The 25,171-nt window shown below is 32.3% G+C and overlaps 2 protein-coding genes across 18 annotated transcripts in view; one reads left to right on the top strand and one right to left on the bottom strand.

The window, feature by feature from the left end:
- Positions 1-4,379: 4,379 nt before the first annotated feature.
- On the bottom strand, positions 4,380-14,532 carry LOC127709143 (galactoside alpha-(1,2)-fucosyltransferase 2-like). Of its 5 annotated transcripts, none has more exons than XM_052214515.1 (3): positions 14,423-14,532; positions 7,855-7,894; positions 4,380-5,535 (listed from the first exon to the last, which is right to left on the bottom strand). In XM_052214515.1, exons 1-3 carry the CDS (start codon positions 14,453-14,455, stop codon positions 4,586-4,588), a joined length of 1,023 nt encoding a protein of 340 aa, XP_052070475.1. In that variant the 5' UTR covers positions 14,456-14,532; the 3' UTR covers positions 4,380-4,585. The 5 variants fall into 5 exon arrangements, 4 of the variants coding, with proteins under 4 accessions (XP_052070475.1, XP_052070476.1, XP_052070471.1 ...); XM_052214516.1 differs by having other exon boundaries at positions 4,380-5,514; XM_052214511.1 differs by having other exon boundaries at positions 4,380-5,498.
- A 3-nt stretch (positions 14,533-14,535) lies between these two features.
- LOC127709019 (uncharacterized) overlaps positions 14,536-25,171 on the top strand; it is a 61,614-nt gene continuing 50,978 nt past the window's right edge. For 3 of the 13 annotated variants that reach the window (XM_052214369.1, XM_052214361.1, XM_052214292.1), the window contains exon 1: positions 22,316-22,336. In XM_052214369.1, the coding sequence (XP_052070329.1) occupies positions 22,335-22,336 (2 nt within the window). In that variant the 5' untranslated portion in view covers positions 22,316-22,334. Of the gene's footprint in view, positions 14,673-22,284; positions 22,337-22,764; positions 22,976-25,171 lie in introns of those variants that run through there. The other 10 variants (XM_052214340.1, XM_052214403.1, XM_052214352.1 and 7 more) reach the window with 6 other exon arrangements.

Here is a 25,171-nt window from a genome sequence, read left to right as displayed (position 1 = left end):
TATTTTGGGATCAAATAAAACTAATACTCATAAACTTTAAATAAGGCATCATATAATATAACTTGCATCATTTTTGTATGGATACAAGATAAACGATACAAATTATTGCAGTATCAACGATTTTCTAACAATTATACTTTTTACTGTATATAATGTATATTATATATCCAAGCAGAAAGCAAAACAAATTAATGTTTTTGAAATTTTTAATAATGAATTTCTTCAATATTACGAAATGTTGAGAAATAAAGAAGGCAAATGTAAAAACTTCCACACTTATGTTGCAGAAAAAAATTATTTATCTAAACTAAAATTTATAATATATCATATGGAACGGGGACTCAATTATTTCCCCCATTACTTCAATGCAATTGTATTCAAATTGAGGGGCAATTTTTGTATTCCCTATAGTAGACTGCAAAATTTCAATTAACTTCCTGGTTAAAATCGAAAATAAAATTTGGACAATTTACTCAGACAATCATCCACCCTATACATTACAGAATCATTTAAAATTTAAATGAAGTTGAAAGTTTAATGAATACCCTTTAGATATACTACAATTTTAAGCACCTTACATTATTTTCATCTCGGTACAATATCCCATTTGAAAGATGGTAGATTTATTTCATTCATGGGTACTGGACAGGTATCCTGTAACTCGGATCCTATTCCATATTATTTTCTTTTTTGGAAGTTGCATATCATTCATTAGCCGAACTGTATATTGTGTAAACTAACAAGATTAGTACAAACCTTATCACTGAAATACTTTATGTTTCTCTAATGGACTGTATAATTTTGGTGAATTTCGGATTTTTCCTTTTTTCCTTCCCGAGTTATAGACTTTTTTCATATAAGAAAGGGGAGGCAATTGTTCACCCGCCATATTCACCTCGAATTTATTAAATTCTACGTAAACAAATATCTTGCGCCAATTTATTTATATTCCTTGGCCAGCATTACTGTTATACCAATACGTCTTTATAGTATAAAGATGTATCGTTATGATATAGTAATCTGCCAGAATATCATAGTGAGGTGATAAGATATTATGAAAAGGTGGCTTCATAATATACCAAGATGTCTTTGGAGTATACGACTTTATCGTCGCAAGAAAATAATATGACAGAATGGTATGAAAAAAATGCTCCCTAGTATATCAAAATGATTGAATAGTATACAAATATGGTAATAAGATAGTAACATGGTATAATAGCATAGTGAGGTGACCAAATAGTATGAAAAAGTTGCTCAATGTTATATTAAGATGTGTTTAAAGCATAAAATGTATCTTTATCATGTTTATTAACGTCTCCTCGGAGACGTTATTAAGAGTTGAACGATGGACAGTCTGCGGGCTGAATGCTACTTACTACCGGATCGGAAGATATTACTGAGACGTTAATAATTAAAATCGTTGATTGGTTGGGACAATCCAAACCTAGTAAATGTCTTTCAATCCCGTAGAGTATCGGATTTGCACTCTCTATTTTAGCAATTAGATTTTGCCTGGTCACCAATCATGCATATCGGTACACAGGTAACATTTATCTATAAATAGCCAAACCTCCTGAAGTTTTGTAAACACACACGTGATTGTTTCACATTCAATCCAGTCGCTCACTGTTACGTACATTTTATACATGAAAACATAAGAAAACTTGAAGTAAATCATGATTATGATATTTCATGATGGAAGAATAAATTGTTTGACAAATATGTAAAGCATTTACAACCATGATTTTAATTGCATCTGTAAAAACTTATCGACATCTGATCAGTTTCAGATTCAATCTTCAACCTAATTGTCTTATATCACCTAAATGTCTCGACCTCATCAAATATCATGAAGCTTAAATAAAGACATATTCTACCTCTCAATACAAATGATAAGTATGATAAATGCACTCCCCGATCTTTAGAACAGGATTTGGGTTGGGTTGAACGTTGTCTATCTCTCCCTAGCTATTCCTATCAAAATAGCAGACGATGAAGAACAGAAGACCCAAAAATATCCAAAGGGGAATATAAGAAGAATTAAAAAAAATACTCCCAGACGATAAAAGTAATTATACATGTAAAAAATATACTATCATATTTGAGCAGTGCATAATTTCTATGAATGATTTTAAAGGAGATATGAAGTATACCTAATTAATTTAGACAGCAACCCAATTAAACAACAAACAAAACAATTTACTTCTAAAATTCAACCTACGGTCTTCTACAATATACATGTCATTACAATATTTTAAGTTTTTAATCCTCCCAAATCTAGCTATGATATATAGAATAGTTGTGAATACATGTAAAAATTTTTTATCTTAATAGCAAAAAGTTAATATTACTTAAAACAATGAGCATGGTCAAGAACAAACTGCTAGTAGTTGTTTTGATGTTTATTGACCATTTATACTATATATATATATATATAATTTAGACTTGTATATATATATATATATATATATATACAAGTCTAAATTGAAAACAACGTTCAAACCTATGATTGCGTTGAAAAAAAACCGCAATTTTTATACGTGTGCATGCAAAACAAATTTCTTGTTAGAGGAGTCTAAATACAGCACAAACAACATTTTCCAAAAGACCAAAATGTGAAAAGGATATTTTAACAAAACGCATTTGACTAACAGGTCGAACAACAAATGTTCTTAAATCCTGCTGACTGCCATTGGCGATTGCCAAATTAACGGATCACAAGGTGTAATAAATGGATCTTAACTATAAATTTAATACCAAACAGAAAACAATAAACTTGTGGCAAAGATGGCAAACCGCAAACAAAGGTGCAAAGATTTTTTGTACTCCATATCCGCATTTCGACAATTAATGTCTCTTCAGTGATGTTAGGAATCGAAACAGTTATATATATATATGCTATATGAGAGAAAAATAAGAAAATTATAAATTTCAAATACGAAAATACTGTTGGCATTTTAAAAGAACAGTCTCTCACAAAAGATTATGTCAATCCAGTATGTTAAGCTTTGAAGGATAAGTACGATATGGACCTTATTTGACACCCAACATTAAACAAAATACTGCTTCATAACGTGTTTGGTAAAATTTGTTGATTTATATGCAAGGCTATCCTGAATGAATTAATCTACAAAGCGAGGACACTTTCCACTTTCATCAGCTAAGCGACGGCTAGCTTTTTTAGAAAAACTATTACTTGTTATATAGCAATATCAAATATTAGTATAGTGGAATGACAAATCAGTATGAAAAGGTAACTCCATGTTATATCAAGATGTCTTCTAAATATAAAAGAATATCTTCATGAAAAAGTAAAATAACAGATTAGTATGAAAAGGTATATCAAAACAGAGATGTATAGTTAAATGTCGCACGTTATAGTGTAAGAAGTTTGCTTAACGTTATATCTCAACCATTTATGATATGATTATTGTTATCATAAGGCAGCTGTGGTGTTCCATACCATGTATCGAGCATGAAAAGATCACATTGAAAGTTACGAATTCAAAAAGTAGTTTCTGCAACATGGTCCATCAAGGTGTAAACCAAGGGAAACAATTCTAACGGACCAATCCGATTCATGAATTTGTAGATATGCAAATCATATTAGAATCAATCAGTACACAATGGATCTAGCTTATAAAGGAATCCAAACCTAATATTTATGTATCAACTTTACCAACGTTCAACATTATTCTATTTAAAGAAAGGGTTTCGGTTCCTAAATATATTCTAGAGCCATATAAGTATCAATCCTGGATTAAGCACAGGGGTACGTGAAAATTGTTTTATTCCTAGTGTTATCATTGGATAGAGAGCAGAATATGTTTTGAAATACACTTCCCGAGCCACTACGATTTAAGATGGCATGAAAGATGACTTTTGAGAACTTTTTCGGCGGAATACGGGATATATAGAAATTGAATTTTACATGAGTCTATGTATAGACATGACAGTGTAGAAATTTCTCAAACAAGTTAAACATTTGGACAAGTGGTTATTTTTGTAGGACAAATCATGTATCATGGTAAACTGCCCGAAGGGCAATTTGTTAAAACAAGTTTTGAACCCTGCACTATACTAGTTTTGAGCTTTGACTACTTATCTGAAAATCCAATCTGGCTGTCACCGAGGAACACACTTTAATTAACGTAGTGATCTATGAAAAGACATAGAAATAGCCAAGAAAACACCTGATGAATGCAAAACCAATGCATAAAATCACTGGAGATAGCGTTGAACTACTGCTTACGAATACTCGTACGTTTTGGGAGATCTGTCCAATGCTAGTTTGACCAAGTCTTGTATCTCTTGATCTTGACACTAACAAAAGTACATTGAATTGAAGATCACTGCATTTTAAATAATCTAGATAGATCGTTAGTTTACTATGTAATTACTGAAATTAAGATAACAATTAAGAAAACTTGATGTTTTAGGGCACTTTTACGTATTTTGGTTGTTTTCCTCTTTTAGTGTTCTAAAACCGGAATTTCAAGACGTTCAAGGTCAATGATGCTTAATTTCCAATATTTCTGGATAAACTGATAATACATTAAATCAACATTTTTCAAAAATTGATTGATTAAAGTCCTACCCATTGTGGATAGAAATGGTCCTCAAAGTTAAGTATGCGTTCAAATCGTGAACCCTTTTTTGCAGCATCTTTAACGTAAACCACTTCTCCACCAGTTAAATAACCAATCCACCAACCAAAAGTTCCTATTGTCATGATTGTATGGTCACAAGCAACGGCAGTTGCCATATCAAATTCTCTTTTCCCTAAGGATATAAATTCTACAGGAACATGAGAAGGCATATTATTTTTAGACCAAGCCATGCCATCTGATATAACTAGAAATATAACAGCTGCATACCTTTTAGTGTAATAATTCACAGATCTGTTTAAATACTCGGGTGTAGCAATATTAAATCCGTCATGGTTTCCTACCTTATCACCTCTCCTGATATGAACACCTACCAGAGTAATACTCTTCCGAGATGTAATTTTTCGTCTCTGTAGTATTTTCCCAATTGTCTGTTCTGCAGTATTCTGAATATGCTTTTGAAATGTTAATTGCCTCCGCAGCTCCTTATCATACATGTGAAAATATTTCCAGGACTGAAGTCCATATCCTAGTTGAATGTTATCTTCAGAACTAAAATTTAGTAAACTTTTGTTGTATGTCGGAGATGCTTTATCTAAAACTTTTCGAAACCCCTTACATAAGCCTTTTGGTCTATTTTTGGATGTCACATTAATTACAAACACTTTTCGGATTTCAGTATCGGAAGGTACGATAAGCTCCATTTGTTTCGTCCTTGCAACAGCAAACGTAGTAGAAAATTGAAACAATCGATTTCCGAGACCACCTTGTAAAATAGGACAAATTGACCCCTTTTTGTTCCTTCTAACTCCATCAGAATGTGTTGTTGACATTTCTCTCCTATATAAAGGTACTGGTAAATTTACTACCGTTGATGTATCAAACAGTTGTCTGAGAAGAAGATAAACTGAAATTAGTACCAGGATACCTTAAATGTAAAAAAAAATCCAAAAAAAATCAGGGAATATATTTTATAACGGTATAGCAATTATCAATACATCTTATTGTCGTAAAAGATTTGATAGAAATAGATAAAACTTTAATTCATTCTCAACTTTTCAACAGGAAGCAATCAACAACTGAACATGCTGCAAAGACATAATTTAAATGTATATTATTCAATATTTTATCATCCATCCATCCATGCATTCATGCATCCATCCAAGCCAGCCAACAGGTCATCCATCCATCCATCCATCCATCCATTCATCCATCCTTCCATCCATCCATCCATCCATTCATCCATCCATCCATTACTACCGTTGATGTATCAAACAGTTGTCTGAGAAGAAGATAAACGGAAATTAGTACCAGGATACCTTAAATGTAAAAAAAAAAATCCAAAAAAAATCAGGGAATATATTTTATAACGTTATAGCAATTATCAATACATCTTATTGTCGTAAAAGATTTGATAGAAATAGATAAAACTTTAATTCATTCTCAACTTTTCAACCGGAACCAATCAACAACTGAACATGCTGCAAAGACATAATTTAAATGTATATTGTTCAATATCTTATCATCCATCCATCCATGCATTCATGCATCCATCCAGGCCAGCCAACAGGTCATCCATCCATCCATCCATCCATTTATCCATCCTTCCATCCATCCATCCATCCATTCATCCATCCATCCATTCATCCATCCATCCATTACTACCGTTGATGTATCAAACAGTTGTCTGAGAAGAAGATAAACGGAAATTAGTATCAGGATACCTTAAATGTAAAAAAAAAAAAAAAAAATTTAGGGAATATATTTTATAACGTTATAGCAATTATCAATACATCTTATTGTCGTAAAAGATTTGATAGAAATAGATAAAACTTTAATTCATTCTCAACTTTTCAACAGGAAGCAATCAACAACTGAACATGCTGCAAAGACATAATTTAAATGTATATTGTTCAATATTTTATCATCAATCCATCCATGCATTCATGCATCCATCCAGGCCAGCCAACAGGTCATCCATTCATCCATCCATCCATTCATCCATCCTTCCATCCATCCATCCATCCATTCATCCATCCATTCATTCATCCATCCATCTATTAATACCGTTGATGTATCAAACAGTTGTTTTAGAAGAAGATAAACGGAAATTAGTATCAGGATACCTTAAATGTAAAACAAAAATTAAAATGACAATTAAGAAATATTTTTTATAACGTTACAGCATTTATCAATACATCTTATTGTCGTAAAAGATTTGATAGAAATAGATAAGACATTAATTCATTCTCAACTTTTCAACAGGAAGCAATCTACAACTGCACATGCTGCAAAGACATAATGCAAAATTAATGTATATTGTTCAATATTTTATCATCCATCCATCCATTCATCCATCCATACATTCATAAAAATAAATAAAACATACTATTTGCATTTGTACGATGGTCTTTGAAACGCGCATCCTTTAATTTCACTTGTGAATTTCACACATTTGACGTAGCATACAAACAAATTAAAATACGTTTCAAAAGAAATACTTTTGCATTTTCTACTGCTTTCAACTCAAAAGTCATTTGTCATTTTGGGGCATTTTATAACTTGGTATGATGTAGGGTTTATGCTCATTTTTGAAGTCCGTACAGTGACCTATAGTGGTTGACTTTTACGTCATTAGGTCTCAGGTGGAGAACAGTCATGCCACGTTTTTTTACTTTTAAATTGTAATAAAAAGAATAACTAATCAAAGAATTCAAATAGCGAAAAATATTCAACTCGTGACCAATCACCACTAAGTATTAACTCATGCACAATGTGAAGTTCGGTCTCTCATTGTTATACATTGTATAACAGTGATGTTTTATACAAAATATATTGTACATTCTCTCTTTATTCTCAATTTAATCACACATGTATATTATCTTGTAGAGTGTTTGGTTTAAATAGTGTATATACCTTTTATGTGATGTTTGTTCATTTATTACAAGTGGGGAGATTGCATCTGAATCTTTAATTTTGATTTCTATATTTGAATTCTTGGATTGTTTATTCTTTGGATAATTCAACAGTTATCATACCTCCTAATATCATTAACGAAAATCATAAGATCATATAAAGCATTAGTGTAGGCATACATAATGGAGAAAATCGTGATAATTGCTCTAACAAGATATGATTGATTAACATCAATCTAATAATGTTAATGAAACTTGTTCACATAAACCCGAAGTATGAAACTTGTCCACCTTTCTCCTGAAGTAGTTTAATTCAATTATATAATACTCACATGGAACTAAATATAACAACTTCTGTTGTAAAGGCTTCTTCTACAAAACATGTTTTGCATTTATAAATATTTTATATGCTTTAAAACATATCGAACAAACACGCGTACATATCTTCACATAATTCTAAAACACATACAGATGCACACTTTATCAGTTATCCTAATGAGTGTATTTATCGCTTTATGTTTTTTTATGTGATAATATTTCATATCTTACTCTCGCTTTAGATAACAAATTATCGCTAGTATCTAAGGCCCGTTTGCAACGGTGTGTTTTAACTTGGCCAAGAAAGAAAATATATCATATTGGCAGTCAAAGATGTATTAAATAGTAAATTAATTTTCAAGGTTAAGAACGTTGAAACAAATAAATACGTTTATTCTAGTGATTTCAACTTTCAAATTGTAAACTTTTCATCTCTATATAAGAACATTCCTGCAGTGCCTGCATGTGAAGTATACATGTATATTTCCCAGTTGATTCGATATCAAAGAGCTTGCGTTTCCTACAATGATGTTATTGATAAAGGCGTCCTGTCTACAAGGAAGGTTTCAAGTGGTGAAGTTGAAGTCATCCCTTTCAAAGTTTTGCAGACGCCCTCACGAGTTACGTCCCCTTTTTGGCCGATGGTGGAATCATTGAATGATACTTATCATCGAATGTGTATTTACCATTAGTAACACGATTTGTGTCACTAGTGGAGAAGGATTTGTTTGCCTTTCCGAAGCACTTAAGATCGCCTCGGGTTTTGATAGGGTTCGTGTTGCTTAAATTTCCGTTAATTGGTAATATTATCTTGTTTGTCGTGGTTTTTATTTTGCCGAGGCGTTGAAAGCTTCTCTTGATTTACGATTTTTCCACTTACCCCCACTTTTTTCCCTTATTTATATATTCGCCACACTCTGTTAGTATTCTTATTCTACTTTAATACATCCTTGTTATTAAACAAGATTTATTGGTAGATTTTTAAAATACGCCGGTGATTTATAGATATAAGAAGATGTGGTATGAGTGCCAATGAGACAACTCTCCATCCAAGTCAAAATTTGTAAAAGTAAACCATTATAGGTCAAAGTACGGCCTTCAGCACGGAGCCTTGGCTCATACCGAACAGCAAGCTATAAAGGGCTCCAAAAATGACTAGTTTTAAACCATTCAAACAGGAAAACCAACAGTCTAATCTATATAAAAAACGAGAAACGAGAAACACTTATGAACCACATAAACAAACGACAACCACTGAACATCAGGTTCCTGACTTAGGACAGGTTAGTTCACATTTTAACATAACTTGCTTTAGTTGTATAAGGTCAATCGTCGAAAGGTAAACCTCAAAGTGGCATAATGTGCTTTTATTTCAAATTCATTAGAAAACCGAACACATTGTCTGGAATCTTAAAGTTTTAACATTGCGTGTGTATTCTTACTGGACGTCGTATAAATGACTATCAACAGGAGCCACGAGAACTGTCGATGTGCATGTGTTTATTAACTAATACAGACAGGTAAACATAGAATGCGTATAACAGGAAAGCACGTACAACAGTATATACGGTCGATTTTCTTAGTGCTGTTTGAAATAATTTTATAGATAAAAACATATAGATTAAATGTAAATCAGTTACTTACGACATGAAGTAAGTTGGAACGTTGACTTGCAAGCATATAACAGCAATGTTTTTAAACTTATTTTTCCAAAATTGAACCAAACCGATTAATAATACTGAAATAATATTTCAATCATCCGTTTTTATAAATGTTTGAAACAAAAACAAACATGTAGTATAATATTTCGTCTACATCGTAGCTTAAGATAAAGGATACCAATAAACTCTTACTCGTTTATGAATCAACATTAAATACTAAGTTTTGTCGTTGAGTCGCTAAATGCATAGATCAGAGCATTATTTAACATATATGTATGCCTACAAAGACACATAAGTCGAAGCAAGAACGTACACTCATTTTCTTCAAACTTGTGAAGCATGTCTATCTCTGAAGACTGTATAACTTGAACAAAACGTTTATTCTCCTGCGTTTCATATCAATGCCTTTGTGTTTCATAAACGTTTACCTATGGCGTGTAAAACGTTGCAATATTCACAAAAAGTAAAATATACGTTCAAAAAGTTAAATTATTTGTACATAAAAACGAATATACAAAAATGTATGTTCATAAAAACAAAATATATATTCAAATATCAAAATATGTGTTCATAAAATAAAATATATAAAGCATAAAACATAAATAATTGTTCACAAAACAAATGTATTTTCTCAAAAAAATGTATATATGTTCATTAAACAAATATATGTTCATAACAACGAACATTAAGATAAATGATTGTTCATAACATTTAAATACCGGGGTACTTGTTCATAAAATTTGAATACTTGTTCATAAAATTCAAATTCTTTATCATAAAATTTAAATACTTGTTCATCAAAGTTAAATATATATTCATAAAAAGTTAAATATACATTCATGAAAAGTTCAATACATATTCATAAACACAAAATTTTCATTCCAAAAAATAGAAATATGTGTTCATAAAGTAAAATATATGTTCTGAAAAATTTATAAATACGTTCAATAATTTGCATCATGGGATTCCTCGTTGTTTTTGTTGCAGTGTATTTGATTGGGTACGCTCTGAAACCCGGACCGAGCGGGACTGCGGACCCGGACTTTGGTCTGAAACCCGAATCCGGATTTTATCTTCTCTAAAATAACGACAATCCGCTTAAGAAGTGCTTATATAAATATATAGAACATGTTTTTTCAATAATGCCCTCTGGGGAAACTGTCCTTAACTTTCTTATCCAAAAATATTCCTGAGCAAGTCTGGCGGCCCTTGACCAACCCTCGTTGTGGTCTATGATAGTGATGGTAAGGTTTTTGAGATCAGCTTGGGCGACTTACGGGGAGGTCGGGCTTGCAGGTGTAGTCACTTCGATGACCATCCATGCGTTTGTTGAATGGCTGTTCTGTCTCGCCAACATACATCCCTTATCAGTGCTCCCAAAAAATAACTTCCTTCCCCTCAGTAGGGTACACATAAAGGAGAACTTAATGCTAGTAAATTTAAACACTTTAAATTTTTCCCCATAATTTTCTCAGTGCTGGTCCGGTATCTAGTCCGGGTCCGGGTTTCAGACAATAGTCCGGGTCCAAAGTCCCGTCCGGTCTGGTTTCAGAGAATACCCAATCAAATACACTGTTACAAAAGCAACGAGGTATCCATGATGCAAATTATTAAACGTATTTATAAATTTTTAAGAACATAAAATTATATTTTCTGTTTATGAATATACAGTTGGGTGCAGCCCAAGCATTACATGTAGACGGGCGGAAAAGTTAACGCGGCGTTTACTCGCGTGCACTTCATGTAAACGTCGCGTTAACTGTGCGTTAACTCCGAAATTTCAGTAGACATAAAAAGTAAACGGGCGTTTACTTTCGAGTTTACTTCCGCGTTAACACGAAAATGGCGCGTCTTCTAATTTTGTAAAGAGTAAACGGGCGTTTACTTTCGCGTTCACTTCCGCGTTAACGTGAAAAAAGGCGCGTCTTCTATTTTCGTAAAAAGTAAACGCACGTTTACTGTTTGTCATCGTATCCTGGATACACTGACCTTACATATCAAATGATAAGGTAAACATCAAAATTAAATGACCAACTGGTCATTTTTGATTGACATATTGACGATTACAGTTAAGGTTATTACACCTCTTTAATTAATTGAAAATTAATCATAGTATATTTCTGTTTCTGCACAAATAAACAGTTCAAGCACGTCCTCCTTTTATTCAAATAATTAAATCATCACAAAAATACAGCAGTTTTCACATCTCAGACTGGCTCAAATATAACAAACTTTTTAGTCCGCATCAACTAAAACTGACCATATTTGCACTTTATTATGTAAATCAATTATAGCCTCATAGTAAATCGGTAATATTTCTATGTCAGGATGGATTGTATAATACAAATGACAGCAATATTATAACACAATGATTACAAAATTTTGTCTGCATCAATCTAGAGTGCCAGCATGTTCTCTTTTAATTCAAAATATTGAATAGTAAAAGAAAATCAGTTGTTTTGATACTTCAGGCTGACTCGTATAACAAAATTATTTGTCCGCATCAACCAAAACTGACCATATTTGCACTTTAGTATGTAAATCTTATAGTCGAATAGTAAATCAATAATATTTTTATGTCAGGATGGATTGTATAATAGAAATGATAGCAATATTGGAACACAATGACTACAAAATTTTGTCAACATCAATTTAGAGTGCCAGCATGTCCTCTTTCTTTTCAAAATATTATATCGTAAACAAATTTCAGTATTTTTGATATCTCAGGCTGACTCGCATAACAAAATTATTTGTCCGCATCAACCAAAACTGACCATATTTGCTCTTTATTATGTAAATTTTATAGTCGCATAGTAAATCAGTAATATTTTTATGTCAGGATGTATTGTATAATAAAGATGACAGCAATATTGAAACACAATGACTACAAAATTTTGTCCACATCAATTTAGAGTGCCAGCATGTCCACTTTTCATTCAAAATATTGAGTCGTAAAAAAATTTCAGTAGTTTTGATACCTCAGGCTGACTCGTATAACAAAATTATTTGTCCGCATCAACCAAAACTTACCATATTTGCACTTTATTTTGTAAATATATATAGCCTCATAGTAAATCAGTAATATTTCTATGTCAGGATGGATTGTATAATAAAGATGACAGCAATATTAGAACACAATGACTATAACAAATTTTCCGCACCAATTTAGAGTACCAGCATTTCCTCTCCGTATCCATATAATAATGACCATCATTAAAGTCAGTAGTTCGGGATGGTTTGTATTTAAAACATAACTATTTAACGAGAACATCCAACACTGACATGACCATGATGACTGATTTCATTTGTACTTTATAATGAAAAGTATGAGAAGTTCTCTTCTTGGAATAGTATACTGTTAGTATATTATGTCGGTTGATTGCTTTTGTTTGTAGCTTAACCTCCAGGGGCAAATATTTCATTTATGTTCAGAACGAGTATATTTTATCGGACGTCCCAGATATCATTTATAATCGGTAAGTCTGTCTAAATTGACGAGATGGTACATAATTATACAACACCTTATTGATATCCCTACATTGTACAATTTTCGTTTGAACATTTGGCAAAAACAGAATCGTAAATCTAAGGCACACAAGGTGAATTACGATGAAAAATCCATGTATTAAATGCAGTTATATTTAGGAAGAGACTGTTAAAAATGGGGAACGAAGCAACGTCAACCATGATGTTTGTATCACATCATATAAAAATATTTTTCCGATGCGTTGGATAACCTTTCTATCCGCCTTCTAATTAAAAAAAACATTTCCTTTCTTTTATGATAGCTGCTTGCATATTTGTCGATCAGAAGTGTCTAATTTTATAGCCATTATTTAATGTTTATAAGAATATGAAATGAAAAAGATTTTTTGAAATGTGTATAATATCTATACAGATAAGTTTCTAGAAAGGGTTTACATGCATTTTTCCGTCATAGTGGAAATTCGATATTTGAACATAACTTTTGAAAAGAAAATATAGAAAATCCGCTACTTAAAGTTATTGGAACTGATTTTTTGCAATAAATAAAAGTTAATATTTCGAATTAAAAGTTTTTTTTATAATAGTTTTGGTTTTAAACACATATACGCAAAATATTAAGATAAAAGTCGTTTTAACAAAATAAATTAAATGTACAAATGTACACGAAGTTCATTTCATAATTTACACAATCAGTTAACGCGAAAAGTGAACGCGCGTTTACTTTCAAGTGCACGTAAAAATACACTTGAGAAATCTGTAGTAAACGCCCGTTTACTTTTAAATGCACGTAAAAATAAACTTGTGAAATCTGAAGTAAACTCCCGTTTACTTCTGACTAAATGGACACAGAGTAAACGCGCGTTTACTCGGGTAGACATAAGAAATTTCCATTTTGACCGCGTTAACGTAATTATAGTAAACGCGCGTTTACTAGTAAACGCGAAAATTGAAGTTAACTAACGAAATATGTGCACGCGGCGTTAACATACGTTTACTTTATGTAATGCTAAGTCTGCACCCAACTGTATATTGAACTTTTTATGAATATATATTCAACTTTTATGAACAATTATTTTATTCTATGAACAAATATTTCTTTTTTATGAACAATTGTTTTTTTTTATGAACAATTATTTGTTTATATGAATATTTATAATATTTTTAAGAACAAATATTTTTTTTAATGAACATATATCTATGTTTTATGCATACATATTTTATTTTATGAACACATACATTGATTTTTTGAATATATATTTTGCTTTCATTAACATATACTCGATTTTACGAACAATTATTTAATTTTATGAACATATATCTAATTTTTTGTGAATATTGCAACGTTTGACACGCCATATTTACCTTACTTGTTATTTCTTTATTTTTATTTCTTCGCTTTTCTTGTTTAGTTCACATATGATAAAACGTTCGTTACCTTTTCTGCCATTGATCCTGAAATGTTTCTCATATCTTATATTTATATTTTTACAATATTTGATACGCGGAAAATCAATCATGTGAACACAAATCATATGTCATTGTTTATCATCAGTATTATAATCATTGATAACAACGTATGTTTGAGTTTGCCTAAGGAGAGCATTTGTTTTGCTTTTCGAACATTTGTTAACATTTGAGAATAGAATCTACAGAATGAAATGTGTAATGTAGATATGATTATGGTTGTAAGAATTTGTTTAATTTTACTTATCATCCTTTATTACACAATTGTTTGATATATCGTTTTTCTATGACATTTGTTTTTAACAAATGCTGGTTGCAATAAGAAACTCTCTCATACATGTCGTAATAAAGAGTTATATGAATATCAATTGTATCTTTTATTAAACGCTTCTCAAACAACAACCAACACATTTTAAAACATCAGAAAACATAATTAAAGAAAATTAATATCAACCAAATCTTGATGAAAGAAGTTAGTTGTGACGTCATTAAATTGACTTATATTAATGTGCATGCTTTTTCAGGTTTCGTTTGTTCAAATATAGGCTAGTTTTGATTTTTTAATAAATACTGTTTAATAAAGTATTTTATAACATTAAAGTGAAGATGCATCGATATGAACTATGTGAACAATCTATACTTTGTGTTCCTTTTACATTATGTACATTTGTCCCTCTATTTATTATTTAATAACGAATTCAAAATAGAAATACAGAAAGAGAAATTTAAAGTAAATATACGGAACACATACATTTGACACAGTTTTGATCCGTTATAATCCATTAATTTTTATGTGATGTTTTTGTTTACTATTTTTCACAATTCCTAGACTCGCAACACTGATTGCAATTAATCAGTTACCAGTTATCAACCATCTTTCAGAAATAGTCTAAGATGCTTGATTTTTATCATTAGTTGTTATTGGATTTGATCTAGCTATCAGTAACTACGAATACTCTCAGATATGTACTTAGTGCCTTTCTGTTGTGTGGATATATAAGTACCAGTCCACGTCCACTCTGTGATTTTGTTAGATGTATTTCTATTTGTATACATCTGATGGGTTAAGCCTTTCTCAACTAATGTTTATAGTATGTTCTTATTTTTTACTGTTATACCACTGTCCTAAGTTAGGGGTACGGTTTGGCGCCAACAACCTAGTTTAATCCCGCCATATTCTGTATGTGCCTGTCCGAAGTCAGGAGCCTGTAATTCAGTAATTGTCGTATGCTGCTGTGTAACATATTGTTTTTCGATCATTATTTTGAACATAAATTAGACCGTTAGTTTTCTCATTTGAATTGTTTTACATTTGTCATTTCGGGGCCTTTTATAGCTGACCATACGGTATAGGCTTTGTTCATTGTTGAAGGTCTACGGTGACCCATAGTTGTTTATTTCTGTGTCATTTGGTATCTTCTTGAGAGTTGTCTCATTGGCAATCGTACCACATTTTCTTATTAAAAATATTGATTTTGCATCAATAACACGGCTGTAATTCGGTATATCGAGAAAAAAGATCGTGAAAGAATACCTAACGGTGGTGAAGTATTAGGATTGGATCGTGAAAGCTCTGGTATAGGATCGTGAAGGAAATCTTATCGAGAAGGAATATGCAAGGTCAATTTCAAATATAATTTAATGAGTTATACGGACAAATTTACAACAACAAAAAAATTAAAATAAGACTGTCTGGCAAAATGGTTCAACATTATGATCAGTATCTGAGAAAATCAAGATTCAAAAGTAAACCTTTTTTTTTTCAAAACTACAAAAGGCAGATTGCTCCTCGACATTTCAATGACATTAAATATGTAAACAAACAAGTTTTTTTTTTTCATAATTCGAATGACTAAACAACTTTTCTTTGAAACTGGTCATTCCATTTCGATGATTCAAATGGTTCTTACAGTTATTTTGTGTTAGCTTAATCAGAAATTTTGCAAAAAATGAAAAATCTAGAAAAAAAATTTTTTTTGGATCGTGAAAGATTGCGTTCCGCTTTTTTAAGATCGTGAAATAAATTGTGAAAGATCTGATGCTACGAAAACGTTCAAATCATTCTTCAGTTATGTGATAATTTATATGTTTAATTGGTATAGCAATTGGATTTGCATACCTCATTCCGGTTCTCTTTTGCATACCTAATTCCGGTTCTCTTTTGTTGGTGAATAGGGCCATAATCGTTCAATGCCATTGTATCTGATTATCTTATAATACCACACCGACTAGGTGCTTTATAGCAATATCAGTATTTTTGTCCGTCCTTCGTAAGTTTTGATTTCTTATACAAATTAAGATTGAGAATAAAACCTAATCGTCAAAATTACAGTTCAAGCTGGGCATCATGCACAATCGATCGCGAGGTTTATGAATGGTAATTTCTCCACTAGGTTGGTACAATGACGTATAGCTATTGTGAACAGACTGATCAAACAATCAAGTAAAAATAACGTTATCTTGGTACCTTGCAAGTTTATGTCAGCGCAGCCACGAAATAAACAATAAATTAGCCAATATTGTCATAATATGTACACACGAACGACACTCCATATAACTGAAAGTAACAACCCTTACACAAAAAAAACAACAAAACAAAATGCGTACACATGCATATATTTTCAGGGTGGATGCATTAAGCATTATAGTAAAAAAATTGAGAATGGAAATGGGTACAAATGTACCTTTACTTTTCGAAAATTGACGCTCCTGAAGGTCCTTTTATCTTGGAAATCTACTTATTTCGACACGTTTTTACTTATTTTAATAACTTTTAAGGAAAAGTGTTGAATTAAAAAGAAGTGAAAAAAAGATGAAAGCATTAATGTTCGTTCTTATTAAAAGAATTACACGCTTCAACTAGTTGCAAGTTTATCAATTGGTAGAAGAAATATTGTCTTCTGATTATTAAGTCTGGTCCGTCGCGGCACGTTTGCGCTTTTTGATAGGAAATGAGCTTAAATATTTAGGACATTTGCGTTTTTTCAAGAGGATATTTGCGCTATATCAACATAACATAAAAAAATCATTTGATATATAAAGAAAAAAAAACACAAACTATTCATATATCTATATACAACTAAAAGTATCAACCTTTCCCCATCATTCTTGTGTCAGATGAAAACGACAACAATCCAAAAGGGTGGATGGGAGTAAATTCCATATAACAACCATGAGTCTTTCTAAAAGTCAGCAGGTACCGTGGTTTAGAAATAAAATTTCAGTCATCACAAATTGAAACAATCTTAGTGAAATATGATGGTACAGCTCCTCTAACTATTCAGGCACCAGAATAACCACAAGAGGAATATGATTTTCCAATTTTAATCCACTAATAAGAAAGCTAATTGAAGAATTTAGGTCAAAATTTAAACGGAGTTTCTATTGTTCCGGCTAGCCGGAAGAATAGATAAAAATCTCTATTTTTTCCGGCCATCCGTTTGCGCATGCGTAAATGTACAATATCAACGGCAGTGTCATGTTTCGCGGAATGTGTTCCGGATGAGGTGTCGGATAACAAAAGCGCGTATGCAATGGATGTTTTGAGAATCGGAAATCAGAATTATATTTAAAGATGTCCTAAAGTAAATTAGAGCGAATGTGATTGCTTTTAAAACAAAATTCTATAGAACAGACTCCAGAACAATAGCGTGTGCACGTAAACTGAGAGGAATAAAGCATGAAATCCAAATGAAATCGCTGATTTACCCCATTTACCTTAATCAAAGACTGTATGGTCTTACTATACAAATCCTTGCTTTAACTGTATCAATGGAGGCAAAATGCACAAAACAATTAACAGGAAAACGACTAAATCAAATATACTGGGATGCATTATATTTTGGTTCTTCTACAACAGAGATATATGAACATGCACTACTGATATATCTGGACTTGGAATAGTATACCAGGGTTGGGGTATAACCCCCACCCTATTTCATTCCGTTTTATTTATTTTCTCATTACAAAAAAGTTATATTTTTGCTATCATGAACACAGTCTTACTTTGGGGACAATTAACACTTTTTCTTATTTCTTTGTGTTAAAAATCACTGTAAATTGTAAATAAAAAAATATTGTGCAAAAATCATTTTACGACTTACTTGGAACCAAATTTCAAGGAAATGAATACTTCGGGTTCTTCTTTAGGAATCAAAGATGTCCACTAGCCATAAATCAGTGGCCCGACTCTAATCTTGCTGGAAATTCATAGGTAGAATTTTAAAGAGGAGAGGCATTTCCCCCCTTTTTCCCTTAGAATAAAAAAATCTGAATATACTGTATACTGTGAAGTAAATGTATTTGCATTTTGATTTGTTTAAGTGAATGGAAACTTTTTGTTCAATTTTTAGCCAAGGGAGGAAATTTTTGGCCACTACTTTCTCCATTGGATGCTCCTATAACCACTTAACCAAACGCATATTCATTATTAATGGTCATGTATGGCTGGAATAATAGCATAATAGCAGAGAAAAGGTATTCTTCCGGTTTGCCGGAAGTATAGTCATTTTTTGCTATTTTTCCGGCTAGCCGGAAGAATAGCCAATGCAAATTTTAAATGTTCCATCCATAAAAGTTTCCTTTTCTCTATCGTTTACCCAGAAACGTATACTATATATGTCTGGTTTACCCGAATATTTTTTTTCTGATTTTGTTGTTTGTCCGGAAGAGTTTTCAAAGAATATGTGAACATCTTTGGTAAATTTTCTAAATATTACAGGTAATCTATTATAGGTAAAAAGCGCAAATGTCTTGTCAATTTTGTTCAGGTGTATCAAAGTTTAAAGCGCAAATGTCCATAGAGTTTGAAGCGCAAATGTCCTTTAGTGTTACATGTGAAATAGCGAAAACGTCCTGCGTCTGTCTGGTCACGCCTTGTCTTTCACGATCAAGATAATGCGTTGCCCAATCTTTCACGATCAATTTTGATAACAAATCAACAAAATTCAATGTTTTCAAAAACAAAATGAACGGATTCAAGCGAAAACAAACTTTTATTTTACTGTACTATCTGGCACACCAAAGATTCAGTTTCAAATATATCATTATATATTGGAATGTGACCATTATAGGTACAAAACGAGGGTTTTTTAATCAATCTCATAAACGTGTTGTGCTTTTTGTATTTTCTCATAAAATACTGCATATTTTTTTTATCTTGTTGCACAGTACTAATGAGAAAGTTGAATCATTTTGACGGACATAATTTTTTATTCGGATTTGTTCCGCGTTTTGATAATACAGCAGATTTTCACAGATTTTGAAGTAGAATTGGAATTAATTACATTCACGATCCGACACCAGATTTTTCACGATCGGATCGCAATGCTTGACCACCGTTAAGTATTCTTTCACAATCATTTTTCTTGATATACCGAATGACAGCCGTGAATAAGTAACTTAATTAGCTTGTATTTTTCATTAATTCATTTTTATTGTGAATATTTTTTTGAAAATATATAATGATCTAACAAATCGATAACAGGTCCATTTTTCAACATTGATTTTTATTCACCGACTTCTGTGACAATGTGGTCGGCATCTGATGATAATAAGTGTGACGATTACAGGTGGTGATATCGATTAGCTGACGTCAAATAATCATACGTTTTGACTATGTATATATTAACACTGTAAGTGTTGAAGGGAACAATTGTGATGGATAAGGACGTTTAATATGTCGAGCTTTTGTTTTGAAAATGCAACATACTCCTTGACTTCAGTCCGGCAAAATAATCACCATTCAAAATAAAATTGTCTAGATATAGCTATTAAGATTTTGCATTGTTTCGAAATTGACGTAATACATGATATTCAAATGCAATCTCTAAAAATCAACGTGAAAGTACATTGAGAATAAATAAAAAATACACAATAAAAAAGGAAGGTTAATCTTTTAGTCACTTATTATTGGGACAAATAACATTGTACATTTCTTCTGTTCATCAAATGGAACATTATTTTTCGGGTTGACTATGTAATGATGTTGATTTTCATTAAAATATCAACAGGTTTAACCACTACGAATTCACTCACCACTACCCTTTACCACTCGTATGTTTACCATCGAATCTACGACAAAATCTTAGTTTCGTTTTTTATGAAGTCGTATGATTTCATGTATGACCGACGTATGATTTAAGATTGTCGTACGAACTGTTGTGAAACGCTAGCTAGGTTAAAAACCCATACATCTGTACGAATACGATGGGTGTAATGCAAGCATATGTATGATATTTAGATGATTATGGCAGTACTAAATAAATGTGAACAATCAGATAATGATGATGGTAGAGATAAATAAATGTATACTGTTGTAAAATGAAACGTATACCTCGGATGAATTTTTCAAAATGCAAAATTATATATTTTACAAGGTAAAATGAAACGGTCAATTGCATCTTCGAATTATTACAAGTTAGTTTTAAAGTTTAAATGCCCGTTCTTTTGATTTTGCTCTCTGCCGCATAAAATTTGGGTCTTGCTAAAAGTGTATATGCACTTTTTGACCGCGAAATTTTGCTAACGTTTTTTACGAGAATTTTGTGGTCAACTCAACTGTTACACTTTTGCGCATGTAAGGACCAAGTTTGAAAATTCAATTCATCACAACGTTTAATCGCTGCAATGCCAAGGTTGGACCCTGCTATTCGAATATCGTCATCGGCCGTCTTAGACCGGAATGTCCCAAAGTGATGTAGCAAGAACTAAAAATCTTAACCGGAGGACAATTTCGCGACTTTGGAACAGATACCAACAGATTGAATGTACTTAGGACCGCCCGAGGAGTGGACGACCTCACCTAACGACTCCTGGACAAAATCGCTACATCCGGGCATTCATCTGCAAAATCGAACCTTTGCCGCAACAACCACTGCAATTGGAATACCATGATTGAGAAGAATCAGCTCACAAACAGTCCGCAATCGACTGCAACAACATGACATTAGACAAAGGAGGCCGTATTTTGAACCCGTTTTGAGGCCGTTACAGAGACGGAGTAGAGTCTGATGGTGCAACAGATTGAGGGGCTGACCATTCCGCAACTGGCGCCGAATCTGGTTCAGTGATGAGTCCCGTTTTATGCTCCAGAAACGTGATGGAAGAACTCGTGTCTTCCGGCACATGAATGAACGCTTTGCTTTCTCGTGTTTCCAAGAAGTGGACATCTTCGGTGGAGGAACTGTCATGATGTGGGCGGCTATCTCTTATGACCGTAAAATGGTATTGGTACATTTTCCGGATAATTAAACGGCTAAAAGGTACAGAGACGAAATTCTCCAACCTCACCATATGCATGTTATTAATTGACAGAGGGAGCTATTCCAGCAGGACAATGCTAGGCCTCACACAGCGCGTTTAACAATAGATTACTTTGAGCAAATAACATCTGTGTGCTACCTTGGCCTTCGAAATAACCGTACTTGAATCTTATTGACCATCTATGGTACCAATTAGATAAACGTGTGTGCCAGCGTCAACCCCCGCCTCAGACTCTTGATCAGCTCCGACAAATATTGCAACAGGAATGGCGAGCAATTCCTCGCAACAACATGAGAACATTGACAGCATCCATGCCGAGGAGATGAATAGCAGTTTAAGCAGCGAGAGGTGGTCATACACGGTACTAATCTTAATGGCGCCGGAAGATTGATTGACAGTTATTCATCAATCACGAAGGAATAGACTGTCCTCTCCTCAATTAACCACGTTTTGAGTGAATATCTTTGATAATAATTGTAAATTTTTTTTTCAAAATACATGTATCAGAATTCTTAAAAATCAATTATGCGTTTCATGCGAGTATATAATAATGAGATGACGATGGTAGTAATGCATGTATGATATTGATTCTACGATAATCATGGTAGTAATAAATAAATATGTATGTCACTAAGATGATGATAGTAGTATTAATGAATACATGTAGGATAATTTTGAATTCAAGCATTGCAAAGAGTCTTCAAAGATTTTTTTTCAGTAGATGTACATGAACAATAATGAATCGATAGTATTAAAATATTCTAGTTCATAATGCTGTTGAAGACCATTTTAATAACATATTGCTTATTTTATAAGTTTTGTTGAAATTATCACTAAAGATAGATTCGAATCAAAACTAGTTTTCCCTTCAAAGCCATTTTAACAATTTATAATTATCCTTCAATTAAAAAAAAAACATATAGATTATTTACAAATCAATCATATTAAACTGCTATACTCTGAGTCCTGCTAAATATAATATTCGCCTTTTGCAGAATTACTCAGGTGTGAATTGATTCGTTTTTTCCCTTATTTCATGCACGAGCGAAAACTCGTGAAAATTTGTGAATCAGATGCATTAAGCAAATACAAATATTTATGCGTCAGCAAAATACATTCTTTCATAATTATTTGAAGGGAGTAATACCAACTTAATTTCTATAGTAAATAGTAAATAGTTCTAAAAGAACAACAACGAAACAACGACGAAAAGGCAAACTCTAACTGGTAAATTGTGAATAATCCCAGGTGCTCCAGAAAGGTAGGTAGAATCTGCTCAATATGTAGTACCCGGTTTGTTACTCATGGTTAGTACATATAATTTCATGTTGTAGTATGGAAACGTTTGATGTCTTTTCCATTTCAATAAGTATAAAAAAAAATGTAGAACAGAGAGTCACAGGACAGATGGTCATAAAACAACAAGTTACAATTCAGTTTTGATATATCTTTTTATGTGAACAAGAAAACACTCATTTTTAAATAAAACCGTTTTGTATTTCTCTTTTAAAAAAAAAAGTATTCTAAAAAATCTGTAATGATCAAATATTAAATACTAAAACAATTTGTCAAAGTGGCTTGGTACTTAAACGGCTCCATGGTGCCTAGAAATATATCCTTTGCATGATTAAAATATGTATTTCTCAGCAGTAACATACCCTCTGCCCCTTCGTATGGTGTTTACATATCTCAATTGATACGTTATTTTCGTGCTTGTTCACACTATATGGACTTCATATACAGGAGTGTGCTCCTTACGCAGAAACTGCTCCAACAAAGTTATGAGGAGGACAGATTAAAAATGACACTCCGTAAATTTTACGGACACCATCACGAATTGGTTGATCCATACGATGTGTCTTTGTCCAAACTAACTAAGGACATTTTTAACATGTGTTAGATTGTGGTTTGTCATTACGTCGTCTGATCTTTTAATTACCGATTGTGACTGTTTTGCTGAGTGTGAAACCGCATTGCTATAAGACGTTTCAAATTCATGTATTTAATTTTGATGTTATATTTGTTATTCTCGTCGGATTTTGTCAAATGTCTTAACGTCTTTTCTGTTATATTCGTGTGTTATGGTAAATATATTTAAACAAACCCTTCATTTATTAGATTTAAGTTTGGTTCAACGAAATTTATACGATATATTTGGTTTACAGTTTGATTCAGAAGAAACACCGACATAGCTAGATAATATAATTAATTATCTAATTACTACCACAATTTGATATTAATAAGTATTGTAATTTGCATTGTTATTAATAAATGTAATGTCAGTATTACAAATCTAATCTTGAATCAATCCTAATCCTATGTTATTTTTAGGAAATATTTTTACAAAATCAAAAGTGACGTCACTTTGTGTGTCTTTTTAGAATTTCAAATGTGACGTCACTTTGTGCGTTGAGGCTTTTGCTAACTCGGCTGTGTATTTTTATGTGTTGGATTAAGTTGTTTTGTGTAATGTATCCGTTTTTATTCTGTAGTTAGTCCCCACTTCGGTTTTATCATTTATATCTATTATATAGTCATTTTATAAAATTTACTGTTTGCAAAATTATAAATTATTCTAAATAATAAGGATGTTCTTGTCCCAGGTAGAAAACCCTGGCCGTGTTAGGCGCAACTTTTTGGAAGTTTTGGTCCTCGGTGCTGTTCAGCTTTGTACTTGTTTTGGCTTTCAAACTTTTTTTCATCTGAGCGTCACTGGTTAGTCTTGTGTGGACGAGACGCACGTCTGGCGTATTAAATTTTAAGCCTAGTACCTTTTGTTAGCTATTATTCGTGTGTTTCTTTGTCCTATATGTTCTCCCATTTATTTGTATTGTAGTCCTGCCATGTAATGTTGTCATTTAAATGTTATATTTAACATTGCCATAAAAGCGGGAGGTTTGGCATGCCACAAAACCAGGTTCAACCCACCATTTTTTTCTTAAAATGTCCTGTACCAAGTCAGGAAAATGGCCATTGTTATATTATAGTTCGTTTCTGTGTGTGTTACATTTTAATGTTGTGTTTTTGTTGTGTCGTTGTTCTCCTCTTATATTTGATGCGTTTCCCTCGGTTTTGGTTTGTAACCCGGATTTGTTTTTATCTCTATCGATTTATGAGTTTCGAACAGCTGTATACTACTGTTGCCTTTATTTTGCATATCATGCTACTCGTTTCGAAACAAAGGGCGCACGTGCCGTTGTCAATGAAAACACCAACAATGTCATAGGCAAAAGAGCGATTAAACAGATTATCATTGGTCTTTAAAATTCGAGGATATTTCTTGGCCATATCTTACCTCAGGGTTGTCGCCTTTTGATGAAATTTGAAAAAAAACATCGGTAATCTATAATTATCAATCAAATATTTACCAATTCCATCGAATCATCCCCACCACTCAATACAGAATAAGGGTAACTGAAAAAAAGTCACAAATTTGGTAGGAAAAGAAGTCACTCAC

This window comes from Mytilus californianus, unplaced genomic scaffold (genome assembly GCF_021869535.1).
Source record: "Mytilus californianus isolate M0D057914Y unplaced genomic scaffold, xbMytCali1.0.p SCAF_1, whole genome shotgun sequence".
In the NCBI taxonomy this organism is placed as follows: Eukaryota; Metazoa; Mollusca; class Bivalvia; order Mytilida; family Mytilidae; genus Mytilus; species Mytilus californianus.
This window is presented reverse-complemented; position numbering and strand designations above follow the sequence as displayed.

Excerpts from the sequence above, each read along its gene's own strand:
- LOC127709143 (XM_052214511.1), bottom strand. The coding sequence starts at position 14,519 with ATGATTTGTGTTCACATGATTGATTTTCCGCGTATCAAATATTGTAAA. Across the intron at positions 7,895-14,422 it reads CAGGATCAATGGCAGAAAAG|AAGAAGCCTTTACAACAGAA; the intron begins GTAACGAACGTT and ends CATGTTTTGTAG. Across the intron at positions 5,499-7,854 it reads GTTGTTATATTTAGTTCCAT|ACAACTGTTTGATACATCAA; the intron begins GTGAGTATTATA and ends TCTTCTTCTCAG.